The 17,258-nt window shown below is 32.4% G+C and overlaps 2 protein-coding genes and 1 pseudogene across 2 annotated transcripts; 2 read left to right on the top strand and 1 right to left on the bottom strand.

Moving 5' to 3' along the window:
• Nucleotides 1-1,589: 1,589 nt before the first annotated feature.
• Nucleotides 1,590-5,360, top strand: LOC120067293 (selenium-binding protein 2-like). Its single transcript, XM_039018833.2, has 7 exons — nt 1,590-1,937; nt 2,229-2,424; nt 2,890-3,117; nt 3,491-3,722; nt 3,829-3,936; nt 4,092-4,364; nt 4,920-5,360. Exons 1-7 carry the CDS (start codon nt 1,811-1,813, stop codon nt 5,199-5,201), a joined length of 1,446 nt encoding a protein of 481 aa, XP_038874761.1. The 5' UTR covers nt 1,590-1,810; the 3' UTR covers nt 5,202-5,360.
• A 4,717-nt stretch (nt 5,361-10,077) lies between these two features.
• LOC120068416 (Exostosin family protein) lies at nt 10,078-12,169 on the bottom strand. The gene has a single exon (XM_039020176.2). It carries the CDS (start codon nt 11,947-11,949, stop codon nt 10,372-10,374), a length of 1,578 nt encoding a protein of 525 aa, XP_038876104.1. The 5' UTR covers nt 11,950-12,169; the 3' UTR covers nt 10,078-10,371.
• A 2,174-nt stretch (nt 12,170-14,343) lies between these two features.
• LOC150032180 (uncharacterized) lies at nt 14,344-15,045 on the top strand (annotated as a pseudogene).
• The last annotated feature ends 2,213 nt before the right edge of the window (nt 15,046-17,258 follow it).

Genomic DNA, 17,258 nt, shown 5'->3' with positions numbered 1-17,258 from the left:
GCATCGGATAAGAAGAGGAAAAAAAAAAGAAGGACAATACTGTAATTTCACGTGGTCATGACTTCAGCAAAGGGGCATTTGACATTTTTTTCAAACGCTAGATCATTTGCCATTTTGGAATTTTAAAATGGATCCTTTTAGCAATTATCTCAAATAGAAGATTGGAGTATACAAATAAATACATTAATTTATTTTCCACATCCTACATTTTAGGAAAAAAACTAAGGTTAAAATATCATCATTTCGATGGGTGTATATTTAGAATTTGTTTTGCATGCACATATCTAAAACTCGTCTTTCTACTTTCAATAAATCTTAAAATTATAGTTTTAGGAGTTAGTTCACTATTAGTGTACGTTAATTGTCAAAAGTATCATGAACTACAATGCTTGTTTCAAATATATCCCTGAACTCTTAAGAGTTCCAATTCAACTAATGAGGTTTAAAATAACCCTGGTAGTTTTTATTGAAAAATTTATAAGTGTTAAAAAGTCTGTATCTACTTTTGTGAACAAATCTAAACACTTATATATAAAATAATAATAATAATAATAATAATAATAAAAGACACATGATGCATTTGTAAATCAAATTTGTTGTCCTCTTTCTCCCCTTTCAAACTCCACATCTCTAAATTTTGTTGTTTCATTTATGATTTCTTTTGCTAACTCTAACCCTCAGATTTACTTCCTATACGTGTTTAGATTTATTCACTAATCAAGCAACACATAAGGATTAGACACAATTTTTTTGTCCACGAATTTAATGACAAAGATCTTTCCATGGTTGTTTTGAGAAAACCTTCAAACTTTAAGAGATAAAATGAAACTTTTCAAAAACTGGGAGCATAATCGAAACTAATTCCATAATAAGAATTTTTTTTTATGATAATTTAACCTTTGTTATCAACTTTTCTTAAAAAAAGAAAAAAAGAAAAAAAGAAAAAAAGGAAAGAAAAAAAGAAAACTTTTTAAAAAGAAAGAAAAATATCTTTATTAGTAATCTATCTATAAGTTTTAAAAAATATTGTATTGTGTGATTCTTTTTACCCTAGAATTATTATTATTATTTAACTAATACACACATATTAATTTCAAAATACTAAGTTTAAGATTTATAAACATTTAAAAGCAATTAGCTAAAATAGAATGAGACTATATATTGGACAAAAAAAATTACATTTTTTTAACCATATATAGAATAAAAAAATCTAATCTCTAACATTGAAATGAACATATAGAAAAATTTTAAAATACTTGAACTCTCTTCATTTTCACACACATTTTAGTCCAATGATAAATAATAGTAATAGTAAAAACTAAAATAAAAATAAATAAAATAACAAAGTATCTATTATTTAAATACCGTCACAATCGAATTATCATTATTATTAATTTTTTGAGTTATTTTTAAATAAAAAAACGAGTGGACTTATTTACAAATACAACAAAATTTCATTATCTATCCAATATCTATCACAATTTGCTATACTTAAAAATAATTTTAACAATTTTACCATTTAAAATAATCCACTTATTTTTTTTTTTTCAGAGTACCAACAAATATTTACATGTGTTTTAATCTCCATTAAATTAAACTTTAGTAGATACTTTCCTCTTGCATCCAACGGTGCAACCGCAGGTCTTGTCGAATAATTTCTAATTTTCCCTCTTTTTTAGAGCAAATTTCTCGACGTTGTTATTTATAGTTGTACGTTGTGACATGTGAAGTCCATGAAACCGATAATTTTGTTGCTTTCGATTTTTTCTCAAAGGTAACAGAGTGATTGATTCTTGAAGCTCAGAAAGCTATGGCGGATGAAGTGAGGAACGGGAATGGCAGCGCTTGTTGCCGCCATGGACCGGGCTACGCTACTCCTCTCCAAGCTATGTCCGGCCCCAGAGAGACTCTGATTTACGTCACCGCCGTTTACTCCGGTAACGTTCATTACCACCACCGGAGTATCTTCATCTCTCGTTTTTTTGGTTTATCCACTGTTTGATGGTACTTTGAGACTGTGTTTCGCCGATTTTGTAGTTTGATTTTGTTTATTGATGGATTTATGCAAAATGAGTCAGAATTGAATATGGATGAACTGATTGAAGTCTTGTCTCTTCGACAAATTGCTTGAGTGAGAGAGAGGGATGAAATTTAGTGTTGGGTTTTACGTGGATTGATGGTGGAACTACTTTTTTATGCTTGTTCTGAATTGTTGTTTTTGTAAACAGGGACTGGGAGAAACAAGCCCGATTATCTGGCTACAGTGGATGTTGATCCTAATTCTCCTAATTATTCTAAAGTTACCCATCGATTGTCTTTGCCGTATATTGGGGATGAATTACATCATTCTGGGTGGAATTCATGTAGCTCTTGCCATGGAGATCCTTCTGCAGATCGCCGTTTTTTGATCCTTCCGTCGCTTTTGTAAGATTTTGAAGTTTTCTTTTGAGCTTTAAAAGGGTTTCTCCTTTTCTTTATAGACAAATTCTAGAATCGTTGAGATTGTCAAGTGTTTTTAACGAACAAGGAGATTCAAAACTACTTTATAGAAAGAGTGCATGTGAACTCATTCTGTTTTTCTCATTAAAATTCCAAGTTCACTAGCAGTTTTTGGATCGGCCCAGTCGGGGATATACTTTGAATTAGAAAATAAAGTGAGAGAAGTGATTAACTGAAGAATCTGATTCTACTCCCCAACCAACAGTTTAAATGTACTTGTGTTTGTCTAGATGATTTAACTTTCAAAGTCGTGTTGCATAATGAAGAAATACATGATTTTAATGTCTTTAACAAGCCTTTAGCGGATGTTCCATAACTCGGAAGTTCATGATTTCAAAGATTGCTGTCAATTGTTTGTGTAAATTTATTGTTGATTCTGTTTACATGCAGGTCAGGCCGAATATATGTGATCGACACGAAATCAAATCCCACTGCTCCATCTTTGCACAAGGTTGTTGAACCTGAAGACATCATACAGAAAACTGGATTAGCTTTCCCACACACGTCTCATTGCCTCGCTTCTGGAGATATAATGGTGTCATGCTTAGGAGATAAAGATGGAAATGCAGAAGGAAATGGGTTCCTTCTTCTCGATTCAGAATTTAATGTCAAGGGAAGGTACTTGATATTTTGCTTATTCAAGCATGCAAGCAAAGTTTCCTTCAAACGAAAAAAACCTTCCTTTTGTTGAATTTTTTCATGGCTTGATTCGTACTTTGATAAGCCAATGTTTTTTTTTTTTTTTTTTTTTTTTTTTTTTTTTTTTTTTTTTTTCTGTGTTTCAAAATACGGTTAATCTACATTTTAACGTGAAAGTGTGGATACTAAAGTTTTTAGAGATTGATGAATTCAAGGATTTCAAGCAGCATATTTGATATTGGATCCACACCATCAAGTTATTGGTTTAAATAAATGGACTTTGTCATTGCATTTTTTGTTCAGTTTGCATAGCATTTCTTGATCAGTTTTCGCTTAACCAATTATGAACCAGGTGGGAAAAACCAGGGAATAGTCCCCTGTTTGGATATGACTTTTGGTACCAACCACGGCACAAGACAATGATTAGCTCATCATGGGGTGCCCCATCTGCTTTCGTAAAAGGTTTCAACCTTCAACACGTTGCCGATGGTCTCTACGGGAAGCATCTTCATGTGTATAGTTGGCCTGATGGTGAATTGAAACAAACATTGGATCTTGGAGACACCGGTCTTCTACCCTTGGAAGTGAGTGTGTAATAAACGTTCAGATACAGACTCCTTTCTTACAGCTTATAACATTTTTCATTTGTCACTAATGGCTGTTGTTTGTGTCTATGTTCACCATTGTCAGACACGATTCCTCCACGATCCTTCCAAAGATACAGGTTATGTTGGTTGTGCATTAACAAGTAACATGGTGCGTTTTTACAAGAATCAAGATGATACATGGAGTCACGAGGTTTGAACAAAAAGGAATTGCACTCCCTTTGTTGTGCTTGTTGTACTTGTTTGTATCCAACCATCATTTTTCTGTCATTTGAAAAATTCAGATTCAAATATCTTCCAACTTTTAGATGACTCTGTTTGACTATTGTTTGGTTTTTCCCTCTTCAGGTTTCCATTTCAGTGAAACCATTGAAGGTTCAAAATTGGATACTTCCTGAAATGCCTGGTCTCATTACTGATTTTCTGATCTCGCTCGATGATCGATTTCTGTACTTTGTGAACTGGCTACATGGAGATGTGAGACAGTATGACATTGAGGACCCTAAAAGTCCTAAGTTAGTGGGTCAAGTGTGGGTTGGTGGACTGATCCAAAAGGGCAGTCCTGTGGTAGCTGAGGCAGAAGATGGTACAACATTTCAGTTTGATGTCCCTGAAATCCAGGTCTGCATTTCTACTATAAAATAGTCAATCTTTATAGTTTTGAATAAGATGATGGAAATTTGATCCTTTTAACTTAATAACTTCTTTAACATTAAACCTACCATTTCTTATCAACATAAGCCTTTGAATCTGATGGTAATTCAACACAATAAGATCTTGAATTCAAACTTTTGCAATATCTAGTTTCTTCTTATTTTCATGTTAGTAGTTTACATGTGCGTTTTAAGAATCAAATGATGAATTAGACTAAACTAACATTTATGTATAAACTTATGCTTTTAGTGACAATATCCAAGATGCTCGAGGCATTTTGCTTTCATGTTTCTTAGACATGATCTGTGCCTTTTCTGATTGACACAGAAGGTATTGGTAGTTCCTTATTGATTTGTTGTAGGATGTCTCAACTAGACAGGTATAGCTCGGTGTATAAGACAATTTACATAGGACAAGTAAAAGCTCAGATGTAGACTTAAACACAATTTGATAGTATAAGCTTATCCCAGTTTAGGGCTACGATTAGTTGATTTCTTATAGTAGTTGGATAACGAATTTCAGGGACAACGTTTGAGAGGGGGACCTCAAATGATACAGTTAAGTTTGGATGGGAAACGTCTTTATGTGACGAATTCCCTTTTCAGCACTTGGGATCGTCAGTTTTATCCTGAGTTGGTTGAGAAAGGTTCTCATATGCTGCAGATTGATGTTGATACACACAAAGGTGGGCTCACTGTTAACCCGAATTTCTTTGTGGACTTTGCAACCGAGCCCGATGGTCCTTCCTTGGCCCACGAGATGAGGTATCCTGGAGGTGATTGCACTTCAGATATATGGATTTAGCTTTAAAGCATGTATGTTTATGAAATTTCTCAAGAGAACAACTAAACTTTGAGCATGAAGCATGAAGATTTATGCTCCTTCAATTCAGTGTTTCATACTGTATGTTTCTGTTGCTGTGTTTATAATAATGAAATTAATAAAATGTTGATGATGGAAGTAGGTACGGTTTTACATAGGTTTTAACCTTTAAGAATACCTTGTTGGATTTTGGCAAAATATTAGAATCGTAATTTATCTCACATCGATTAAATTGAATAATGGGGATGGACTCCAAACCTATAAAATGAGCATACACCTCTAGTTTTAAGTCGTCCTAGTTAGAAACACTTTTAACTTGAATGTGCTAACTCTAATTAAATTCCTTTTATATTCTCAAGTTAGAGAGCGGGAAAAATGTGTGAGTAGTCAAAAGCTTAAAAAATGTGTGAGTAGTCAAAAGCTTTGAGAGCGTGCTCTTGTAATTGGGACTGGGGGGAGAATTGTTCTGTGTGATTGTAACAAGTTTTCACATAGTGGATTTCTTTCTGGTGGGTCGTGGTTTTTCTCCGAGTTGGAAAGTTGGAAGTTTTCTACCTAAATTCTTGTGTTTCCAGTTTTATTACTTTCTTTTAATTTCTTTATTAATTTTTTGTTTATTCCTACAATAGAAGTGAGAGGATTTACCCAATAAGTGGTATCTGAGCGTCAGGTTTGTAGTTTCTTGAATGTCTGAGGTCTGAGCTTCTACATCATAAAAGAATTCTTGAAATGGGCTGCTATGTTCTGTGAATAGTGTAAGTTGTTCACTATTTGTTGATTTGATAGGAAGAGAAGCTGATATGTCAAGTTTTATGTGAAGAAATTTGATGGAAAGATCAACTTCGGCTTGTGGCAAGTGCAAATCAAGGATGTCTTGATACAAGTTGGATTACACAAGTGCAAGTTAAGCGGTGATAGTGTTCTAGTGCAGTCTAGGAGTAATTCCAGTAGAGGTTTAAAGAAGATAGTCTTCGAGCAGAAGATAGGTTGTTGAGAATATAAACAGTTCGAGCACATGAAAGACAGAGTAGGTTTGTTAAGGGGCTCTAGATCGGATGCTGATGTTGTCTTTCTCGTCAAAGGAGATGGTGATGTCCTTTGAAGAAGATGGGATTCATCCTTGTGATATGTTCGCTTTACCATGATAGAGGATGTGACGTTAGCAGTACCACAAGTTTGCACATTGGCATTGACTTGGCGGTTATGTAAGGTGTGTGATGGAAGTTATGTCGATGGCTAAAGAACTTCCAAATGAGCCAAGTAGGTGGAAGTTGCACCATAAATATGAACAAAATTTATCGGCATGTAACGAGAAAGGAAAATCTTGTGAGGTGGTAGTCCCGTATCGGTTAAATTGAAAAATGGAAATGGGCTCCAAGCCTATGAGCCCATAGCCTCCCCTCAAATAGTCCTCCATCCTCCTTGCCTATCCAATAGAATTCAACCACGAATCATGCTTTTGAGGCTCCGTTACATCTTTGTTTGGCACATGAGGTTTCTATTGAGCATGGTTAAGTTAGGGGCATGGCTTTGATACTATTTGATAGGGACAACGACCTCTAACTATCTCCACAATGGTATGATATTCTCCACTTTGGGTATAAACCCTCGTGGCTTTGCTTTTGGTTTCACCCCAAAAGATCTTTTACCAATAGAAATAGTTACTCTTACTTACGAGGCTTTGGTCGCATTTCCAACCTATCTTTCATAGGAAAGCTCAAGATATTTGTAGACGAAATTTTTTTGTGAATTAAGAATTGCTACATCATTAATTTAAGTCAATGAAGAAAGTATATTTGAGACCAATCACAAAATTACAAGCGTCTCATATTAAATTAAAAGACATGAAAATTAGATAAATGAAATAATGTTACTTGTTCACTAAACAATATTGGGTTAGTCTAATCAAATTGTAGCACATGACGGTTGGACTCGAGACTACTATGTCCCTGGCTCGTTAAAATTGGTTTGTGTCAAAGTTGAATAATCCAAGCCCAATTGAAAAGAAATGGATTAAATTCCAAAAGTTGGACTCAAAGCCAACCAAGTTCAAGCTCATATCAAGATCTCTCGAAACTCTATCAGTAGAAGGGACATATAAGAGTTGAAGCTAGAGAATTAAGATTCAAAGACTAGAAGATTTCAACAAATTGATTAAAAGCTTAATGTAAAATTTTGGCTTAATAAAATTATATTTCAACTTGTACATAGACAATGTTAGTAACAATCAGCGCCAATTTGATTAAAAGCTTAAGGTAACAATCATGTTTTGTATGGTCCAATTCCCACACAAAATTAGGCAAATGCGACAATCACAAAGACACTTTGGCCATCTTGTCGTCTGGCCCTAAGCGCCCATTTGCATTTATTACTACCGGTCCCATAAGAACGTCGGTAGCAATCAGCTACATCTTCACAACACTACCGAAATTTATAATAATTTTGTTCCTAATATAAATAGATTCATCCAGTATCAATTTTTATTATTTTATGATATAGATTTTGTATTTTTGTAAAAATCTTGATTCTCTAATTGGTTTATTATTTTATTTAGACAAGAAATCTCATTAAATATTAACATTAATTTTTACGATAGGTACTAAATCATTAGAAAATTTAAAATACAAAGTCTAAAATGTTGCATTATGAAGTTCAGAGACTAAAATTGAAAGTATAGAGACTAAATCGTTACAAACTAAATTTTATAGGCTTATTTCTATGAAAATTCAGAGACTGTAAGTGTTTTTTTTAACTTTTTTTGCTATCTTTTCTTCTTTCTCCAAATGATAACATTTATTTTTTCGGTGTAGATTCCAATGTCTATATTTTAAGTTTGTTGATAAATAAGAACATATTGTTTATTAAAATAGGTAAAAGAGTTGATTAAAATATATTTCAACGGTGAAAACAATATATATTTGTCTTAAAAATTAGAGGTTGAATCTTCACTCCATATTGTTCAACTCAAAGAAAAGAAAAATACTTTAAAAAAAGGTTGATTTTACCACTTCTAGACTTTTCTTAAATTTTGTGGTTTCTCGCACTAAAATGTTTATCCTTTGATCAAATATGAAATTAACAGTTGAAAAATTTATTGATACTTTTTAAAGTTGAGAAATTAATGGACACAAACATGAAAGTTAAAGATCAAACTTATCAGTTAATCTATTTAGATCTGGTTCATAACGATTTCATTTTTAGTATTATGTTTTGAAATTTATATTTATTTCCTCTCAGTTTTATATTATGGTTATTAAAAACAAAAACTAATTTCTAAAAGCGTCCCCCTCTTTTTTTTTTTTTTTCAATTTTCAAAACTTGACTTGATTTATATAAATATGAGTAGAATGTGAACATCAAAGAGGATTTAATAACCCATCAATTTTTCTATTAACAAAACTTAGCATGGTCTACACTTAATTGAGATCTTTTAAAATATCAAACCCAAAATTAAGGGGAAAAAATTGAGAAATACTTGAAAAGGTTACAACAAATCCTTGAATATGAATGAAATTGCAATCATTGAAATGCCATGCAAAACCAAAAGAAAAAGAGTATCGAGAATCATGTTGAAAAAGCACACAAATGATTAGAGGCTATTCAAAAGAAGAAGCATTTGATGCTTTTTATAAACTATTTGTTTCCACTTTTTGTGGCCAGTTGCATCAGACAATCCTTGAATTCAGCTGTTTACTTTAGCACTATTGTTTGGCTTTATCAATTGAGTGGAGTATTCAACTCATATATATATATATATATATATAGGTTATGTATGATATCTATTTTCAACTTTAAGGTTTAATCTATTTTCAACTTTATTGTTTAGTCTAATTGTTTGACATAAACATATGAAATTACTTATAAACTAAGCATTTTTCAGGTGTTTGATAGTTACACGTAATGTTGCTTAACTTTACCGTTTAATCTAATGGAATGATGGACATTACGAATGAAGCTAATTATCTGATTATGTGACTTCTTATGCATATTCGTTGCGAACACGCACTCTAACTCGTAAAAAACTGGCCCATAATTTCTATTGTGAAAACTTGGTAATTCATCAATGAAGTTGGTCTAAATAAAATAGATGGATAAAATAAGAATATAATGAAGGTCTAAACTAAATTGATATTTAAACCTAAAAAGAGCAAAAAAAACGAGAAAGAGGGTATAAGTCAAAATAGATATAGATACAAACATGGTATTATTAATTTATTTTAAGGTGTAGACAATGGTGCATCTTTTGCACATTCCAACTACTTAGAAGTAACAGAAACTTCCTAACCAAATAAAATTGCATTTCTTCCATATTCTCCTAAACAAATGCAGCGGTCTATGTAATATTATTTAAATTAAAATATATTCTATATGAAAATGGGCTTTGATTTAAAATTTACATCTCCATCTTACCTTACATTTTCTAATAATTCATATGTAAATTGTGATATGTTTAAATGGACCGTCGCAGGTTCAAAATGGTTACACAACAAAATAATATATTTCACATATATTAGTATGATTTCAAGGATTAAAATATTGATGTTGATATCAATATCAAGATTTATATTTTACGAATATATTGACGAATATATCGACAAAATATCGATATCGATTAATACTTTCGTTAATTATGAAATTTATAAAATTTATTTAGATTAATAATTGAGTTTTTTTTACTCCAAAACTTAGTTATAAATATTGTTATTTGTTATATTCATATTTAACTAAATAAATGACATTTTTTTATATTTTAGGAGCATTTATAAAAATGTCGGAAATATACATGGATATTAAATATGATATTGAACTCTTTCGATTATTTTCATCGATGTGTGATTTAGACCATGAACACGAAACATTGCAATCTAATAGTAGATATATATTTGAGCAAACGATCATATCTTTGTGTTGGCAGTCAAATAATTTAAAAGACTTTCAGTAATGGCAGATTCTTTTTTTTTTTTTTTTTTTTTTTTTTTTAATGAATACATTTCAACAGTATCACTCATATTGTGGGCTAAAGGAGCAAAAAGAAATGGCCAAGGGGAGGACATATGTACACAATTTCTTACTTGGTGAAGCATATCCCAGCATCAATCCATGGCATTCATCCCAAATTTTCCAATGTTCATTAAAAAACGGCAAAATTTTCTCAGTTTTTACTAGAAAATGTATACTTAAAATGATCAGGATCATCAAATCCTTCACTAGGATCACTCCCTTCCCTAATCTTCTTTCTAATATTTTCAACTCTTTCAAGAATCCCTTTAACTGCTAAATCAAATGCATCCTCAAAATTCCCTGTTTTTGATCTGGGATCTCCATAAACAATCCTTGGAATGATTCTTATAACCTCCTCTCTCATGGCAGATACTCTATCTTTAGAAATCCCATTCAAAATCCCCTCAATACTCTCATTCCAGTTCTTCACATCCCTCACAGGTATATACACAGAATAAACTGTTTGATTCTCAGGAAAATGCCATAAATATTGAGAATAAGCAGTACCTGGATGAAAGAAAACTGGAATACATCCAGCTAAAATCGAATCGAATATTGATCTTCTTGTGTATGAATCTCCTGGTGGCTGCAAGCAGAAGATTGAGCTCTGAAACACTTCCATGGTGGTAATAGGATCATCACAATTAACCCCATCAGAACTACAATCTATGAATTTACAGAGACCTGAACCTCGGCATTGCTCGATCACCATACCGCGAATCGAGTCTGCGAGATCCGGCCGTGGAGCGCCGGTGAACGTGAACAAATGGTGGCGCCGTCGAGCTCTCATGAGACTCTGCCATTCAACTACTTCACTCAGTTTCGATGGATGAAAATAAGTCGGATACGGAATGGCGAAATCGTTTTTCCACGAACTTGCTTCAACAGAGAGCATCGTCATATTGTGAGATTCCGGCAAGAATCTGAGTTTACTTCCCCAATCGGAAACTTCATCAGTTTGTCTTCTGAAATCCCAAGAAATTCTTCCGGCGACGAAGAAATGATCTCTCCCAAACATCCTCTTCCACTCAGGTTTTTCAGAAACCGAACTCAGAAAATCCCTAGCGGAAGAATCCCTAACCGAAATACTCGGATTCCATAAGTAATGGCTGATATCAAGACCAGCGTAAAACGGTACATAAATAGCGGACGCCATAGCTGAATTATTCGTCAAGCATTCATACTGTTTCATGTTATTGTGGAAAATTACCTCTAACAGAAACTGATTCGTCTTGAACCAACTATTGTTAAGAAAAACCCCTCGAGAATTTTCGATTTCAGGGCCGAGACCAGAGTTCACCAAATACGGACACATATCGGATTTGTCGGTTCCTCTTGTAAGAGATTGACAGTTTCTGATCAAATCGAGATTGAATCGACTGGGAATGTTCTGGATGAAGAGGTAGCGGCCGGAGCAAGGATCGACGGTCCGGGTGGCGGAGGAGGGGGGTTTGAGGAGTAATTTGTTGGGGTTGTCGGTGGAGAAGACGGTAGGGTTAAGAGAGGAAGTGATAGGGACGCCATTGGTGGAGGAATGGAAAGTGGAGTAATCAAAACAGAGGAAAACCCAAACTAAGGCGGAGGAAATGAAAATGGCGAAGCAGAGATCGGTGGAGCAAGTGGTTCTGAAGGGCTTCTTCTCCATCGGAGGAACCATTGTTGACGGAGTCAAAGAAACCCCATGTTGAAGCGAGAGAGAGAAGGGTCTTTTGTAGGAGAAGATGTGCATGGAAACAGAGTAGAAATCGCTGTGTTTACGCCATTGATGGGGAATATCAATGGTGGAAAGAAAGAAAAATGTCGGTTACAGTGTCTGTAAATGGAAATTGAAGAGTGTTATAATTGTTGAACGATGGGAAAGGGAAGATAGAGCTGTAGAGGTCTATCTCTTTTAATTTACCAACCTAGACTATGCTCTCATACCTACCTTCTTAGTAATGGTTAGAAATAAATAATTGTTCGGCTATTAGTTATTATAGTTTGTGAGCTATAATAGTTGATAGATTATAATAGTTTATATTCGGGTGTAGACTATTTTAGTCTAAGTTATGATAGTTTATGTTTTGGGGTTCATATTATTTTAGTCTCGATAAGAAATAGTAAACCATGCTGTAAAAATTGTAGCAAGGGAGGAAAAGAAGATAGTAAAAAACAGTAAACATTGTAACAAATAGTAAACACCAATACCAAAGAATGATTTAAAATAATAATGTTGTAGTTAATAGTAGGTTATATTAGTTGGAAATATCAACTATTATGATTGGAGCCTTAAACATGGAGTGGGTTATAAGGGTGGAGCTCAAACACCTCAAAATTTTCCATTTTCTGTAAATAACTCAAATTATTTTAATCACTCATCCAATACAACTCAACATCGAACCAAAACAAAAATTAGGGTTTCACATGTAAACAATTTGGTTGAAATGTGGATATTTCGCTCTTCAAGGAGATTCAAACCCTTTTGCGATGTGTATTGAATTTCTTTATATCAACTGTGCAATAAATATTCTCTAATCTATTCCCTTTCGGATATAAAACGTTGGTAGCTCAAACCACAATATATTGAAAGATTGAGCTCAAAGCTATGCAACTAAGAACACCCTTCTTTTGGCCAGATGCTCTTAAAAGAGCTGATGAGAGAAAATAAAAGAGAGATGTATGGAGTATTTGTTCTTGTTATATGAGAAAGAAAACACGAGTATTTATACTAAAATTTAGAATTAGATATTTAATATGTAATTAATGAGATTTATTTTTTTCTTCAAATAAACACAAACAAATAATTTTTCTCTAATTTAAGAATGAAAATCCCTTTTCAACTTTCTAAATTTCTCATGTATAAGCTAAGACTCATGCAATTAAAATTTAATAATAATAGGCAAAATGAGTCTAGTTCAACTTTTGAAAGGTAAGAAACTTAAAAGTGTTATTTCTAATGTTGTATACAAATGATGATGGTTCAATGTATGTTAACTTTGGCATATTAGTAGTAGAACTTAACATAATTAGGGTTTAGGGCCAAAATGAGTCTAATCCAACCAATTCAACTGACATAAAACATGAACTATTGATGTTGAGGTTAAAGGTTCGATTTTTCGCCTTTAAGAACTTAACAGAATTAGACTTGTGTTAATAATTGACACAATATACTCATTTTCAGAGGTCAAAAGTTATCTTCATACCTTTCACTTATACTCAAGGAAAATAAAAATAATCTTAAATGCTATCTTTATTGGTGCATAAACTTGTTTGATGGTTTAGAAGTTTGAATTTCTTATCTCATATGTTGAATTGTAAATTTTTTTTATTGTATGATGAGTTAATTTAGATGGTTTGATATGATATCTGTGACCTGTTGATATGAGCATAGTTCAACCGAACTAAAATAGATATTTTAAAAATATATGAACGAAAATGAACTAAAGTTGAAAGTACATAAATAATATAATTAATTGAAGTAAAAAGTATATGGATTAAAGTAATATTCAAATCATATAAAGTTAATTATAAAGTAGAGAAATATTGAGACAATGCTAGCTTGGTTAATAAATGTTTATTTGAGATTTTTTTTAATTTTATTTTTTTATGTATTATGAATATTATAATAGAAAATAGATGTCAATTGCTTAGTGTCCCAAAGGCCATGTGTCACCATTGACGTTGTCCATGTGCCAGGTAGTTATTTATGCTTGTTGTCCATGTAAGTCCACCTTCTACTTGTTACTTTGCCTATAAATAGTGACATTTGGTGGATATTAAGAACACACCAACATTGGTGAGAATTCCACTTCTACCAATTTTCATATTATCCAATTTCATGATTTTGGTTATTTTATATTTTAGTTATTTTATTTTATTTTATAATTTTAGTTATTATTTATTTATTATTATTATATAAAAATATTATTATATTATATTTTTCATATCCATATTCCTGTTCTGCTCCTCAATTTTCATAACACGTAATCAGCACGGACCCTTGTCGTTTTTCTTGCTAAAGGTAAGTCCTAAAGGTATGTCGGTTTTTCCCTATTCGATATAACTAATAAATTTAATGTTATTTTGCATATTCAATATCTATTAAATTTCTAACATAAGTACAATATTTTATGATAGTGCTACCATGAAAAATCTCACAAAATTAGAATTTTTCGTCCTTGATATTAACAACAATAATTATTTATCATGGGTACTTGATACCGAAATCCACCTGGATGCTATGAATCATGGGGAGACTATTAAAGAAGAAAATATCTCCAGTCAAGATAAAGCAAAAGCTATGGTTTTCCTTCGTCATTATATCCACGAGGGATTGAAAATGGAGTATCTTACAATAAAAGATCCCCGTATCTTGTAAAAAAAAATTAAAAGAGAGGTATAATCATAAAAAACAGTTATTCTTCCTAAAGCTCATTATGAGTGGATGCATTTGAGGCTACAAGATTTCAAATCAGTAAGTGATTACAACTTCGCATTATTTAAAATCAGTTCAAAATTGTTGTTATGCGGAGAGAAAATTACTGATGCTGATATGTTAGATAAGACATTTTCTACATTTCATGTCTCGAATATGCTCCTATAGCAACAATATTGAGAGAAAGGTTTTAAATAGTATTCTGAATTAATTTCATGTCTTCTCGTGACCGAACAAAATAACGAGTTATTGATGAAGAATCATGAATCTCGACCAACTGGAACAACACCATTCCCTAAAGTGAATGCTGCGAATTTTAATAATAATCGTGGTCGATGTTGCGGTCGAGGTCGTGACCGTGGCAGAGGAAGAAATAATTATTATTTTCGTAGTGGTCGTTCTAATATTTAAATTTCAAAAGAATGATGATCACAAAGGAAAAACTTCACAAGATAAAAGTTCAAAGAGTGTTGAAAATAAATGCTTCCAATGCGGAATGACTAGACATTGGTACATACTTGTCGTATATCAAAACACTTAGTTGACCTCTATCAAGTCTCTCTGAAGGAAAAAGAGAAAAATGTGGAAGTTAATTTTGCATACCAGGATAATGACATATTTGACCCATCCTATATGACAAATTTAGATGTGATGAACTTCTTTGAATCTCCTGAAGAGAAGATTGGCACAGTTGGTGGCACATCAATTGTTTCCTTTGACTTTGAGAATATCTAAACTTAATGTTGTTGTTTTCTTTTATTTATCTTCATATTTTTTTAGTAACTTTTGTATATTTTAAGTTTTGTTTTTCTTATTATAATTATTTTCTTTTAATGAAGAAACATGGATCATTTTCATATGTTGGGCGTTTAAAAAATGAGCAAAGAAGATCTATGTTTGGCAGACAGTGCAATTACACATACAATACTTAAAAATAAAAAAATATTTTTCCAAATTGACAATGCTGAAATCAAAAGTAAATACAATATCAGGTTCTGCAAACTTGATCGAATGTTTTGGAAAAGTAAATATTATTTTTCCTAGAGGAACAAAATTTACAATTGATAATGCATTGTTCTCTAGTCAATCAAAGAGAAATATTCTAAATTTTAAAGATATACGTTGCAATGGTTATCATATTGAGACTGACAGTAAGAATAATGTAGAATATCTATATATCATATCCATTGTCTCAAATAAAAAACGTATATTAGAAGAGTTACCTGCTTTATCTTCTGGATTGTATTATACTCATATACGAGTAATTGAAACATATGCAAAAATGAACCTGAAGTTCATGAAGCCAGAGATATTTACAATTTGGCATGACCGATTGGGTAATTCAGGATCTATAATGATAAGGAAAATTATTCAAAATTCAAATGGATACTCGTTGAAGAACCATAAGATTCTTCAATATAATGAATTATCATGTGATGCTTGCTTTCAAGGAAAATTGATAATTAGACCATCACCTCTAAAGTGGGGACTGAATCACCCGCATTTTTAGAACGAATTCATGGTGATATATGTGGATTCATTAACCCACCAAGTAAACCATTTAGATATTTTATGGTATTAATAGAAGTATCCAACAGATGTTCACACGTATGCTTATTATCAAGTCGAAATCTTGCATTTGCAAGATTACTTGCTCAAACAATTAAGTTAAGAGCACAATTTCCTGATTATACAATTAAGACCATTTGTCTTGATAATGCTGGTGAATTTACATCCCAAGCTTCTGATAATTATTCTATGTCAATTAGGATAAGTGTTGAACATCTTGAAGCTCATGTTCATATACAAAATGGTTTAGCAGAATCATTTATAAAACATTTGTAATTAATTGCAAGACCATTACTTATGAGAGCTAAGCTTCCTTCATCTGTAGCGTCATTTATACGCATCAGGCCAGTAGCTTATCATAAGTACTCGCCATTACAATTAACTTATGATCATGAGCCAAATATTTCCCACTAAGAATTTTTGGATGTGTAGTATATGTTCCAATTGCTCCACCACAATGCACTAAGATAGGTCCTCAAAGGAGGTTAGGAATATATGTTGGATATGATTCCCCATCAATTATTAAATATCTTGAGCCCTTGACGGGTGATGTATTTACTACACGATTTGTTGATTATCATTTTAATGTCTATTTTCCAACATTAGGGAGAGGAATTAAGAAGTTGGAAAAAGAAATTACATGGAATGCATCGTTATTATCTCATTTAGATCCCCGTACAAATCAATGTGAACTTGAAGTTCAGAAAATAATTCATTTGTAAAATATAGCAAATCAATTACCAAATGCATTTATAGATGCAAAGAAAGTTACTAAGTCACATATACCAGTTACAAATGTTCCATAAAAAATTGATATCCCAACACAAGAAGTTGTCACTAATGAGTCTGGAATACGCCATAAGCTTGGTAGACCAGTGGATTTCAAAGATAAAAATCATTGAAAATGAAAATTAATTAATAGTGAAAAAGACTTGGTTGAGGATGTAAATACCCATAAAGAACTCCTCGACATGACTAGTGAGGAAGGTGAAATACCTAGAGATAAGAATGAGATTTCAATAAACTATGTCATGAAAGGAAAAATATGGAATCGA

The sequence above is a fragment of the Benincasa hispida genome, chromosome 12 (assembly GCF_027475165.1).
Source record: "Benincasa hispida cultivar pf3 chromosome 12, pf3_genome.v1.1, whole genome shotgun sequence".
Classification (NCBI taxonomy): domain Eukaryota; kingdom Viridiplantae; phylum Streptophyta; class Magnoliopsida; order Cucurbitales; family Cucurbitaceae; genus Benincasa; species Benincasa hispida.
Note: the sequence above shows the minus strand (reverse complement) of the source record. Positions and strands in the feature narration are given on the sequence as shown.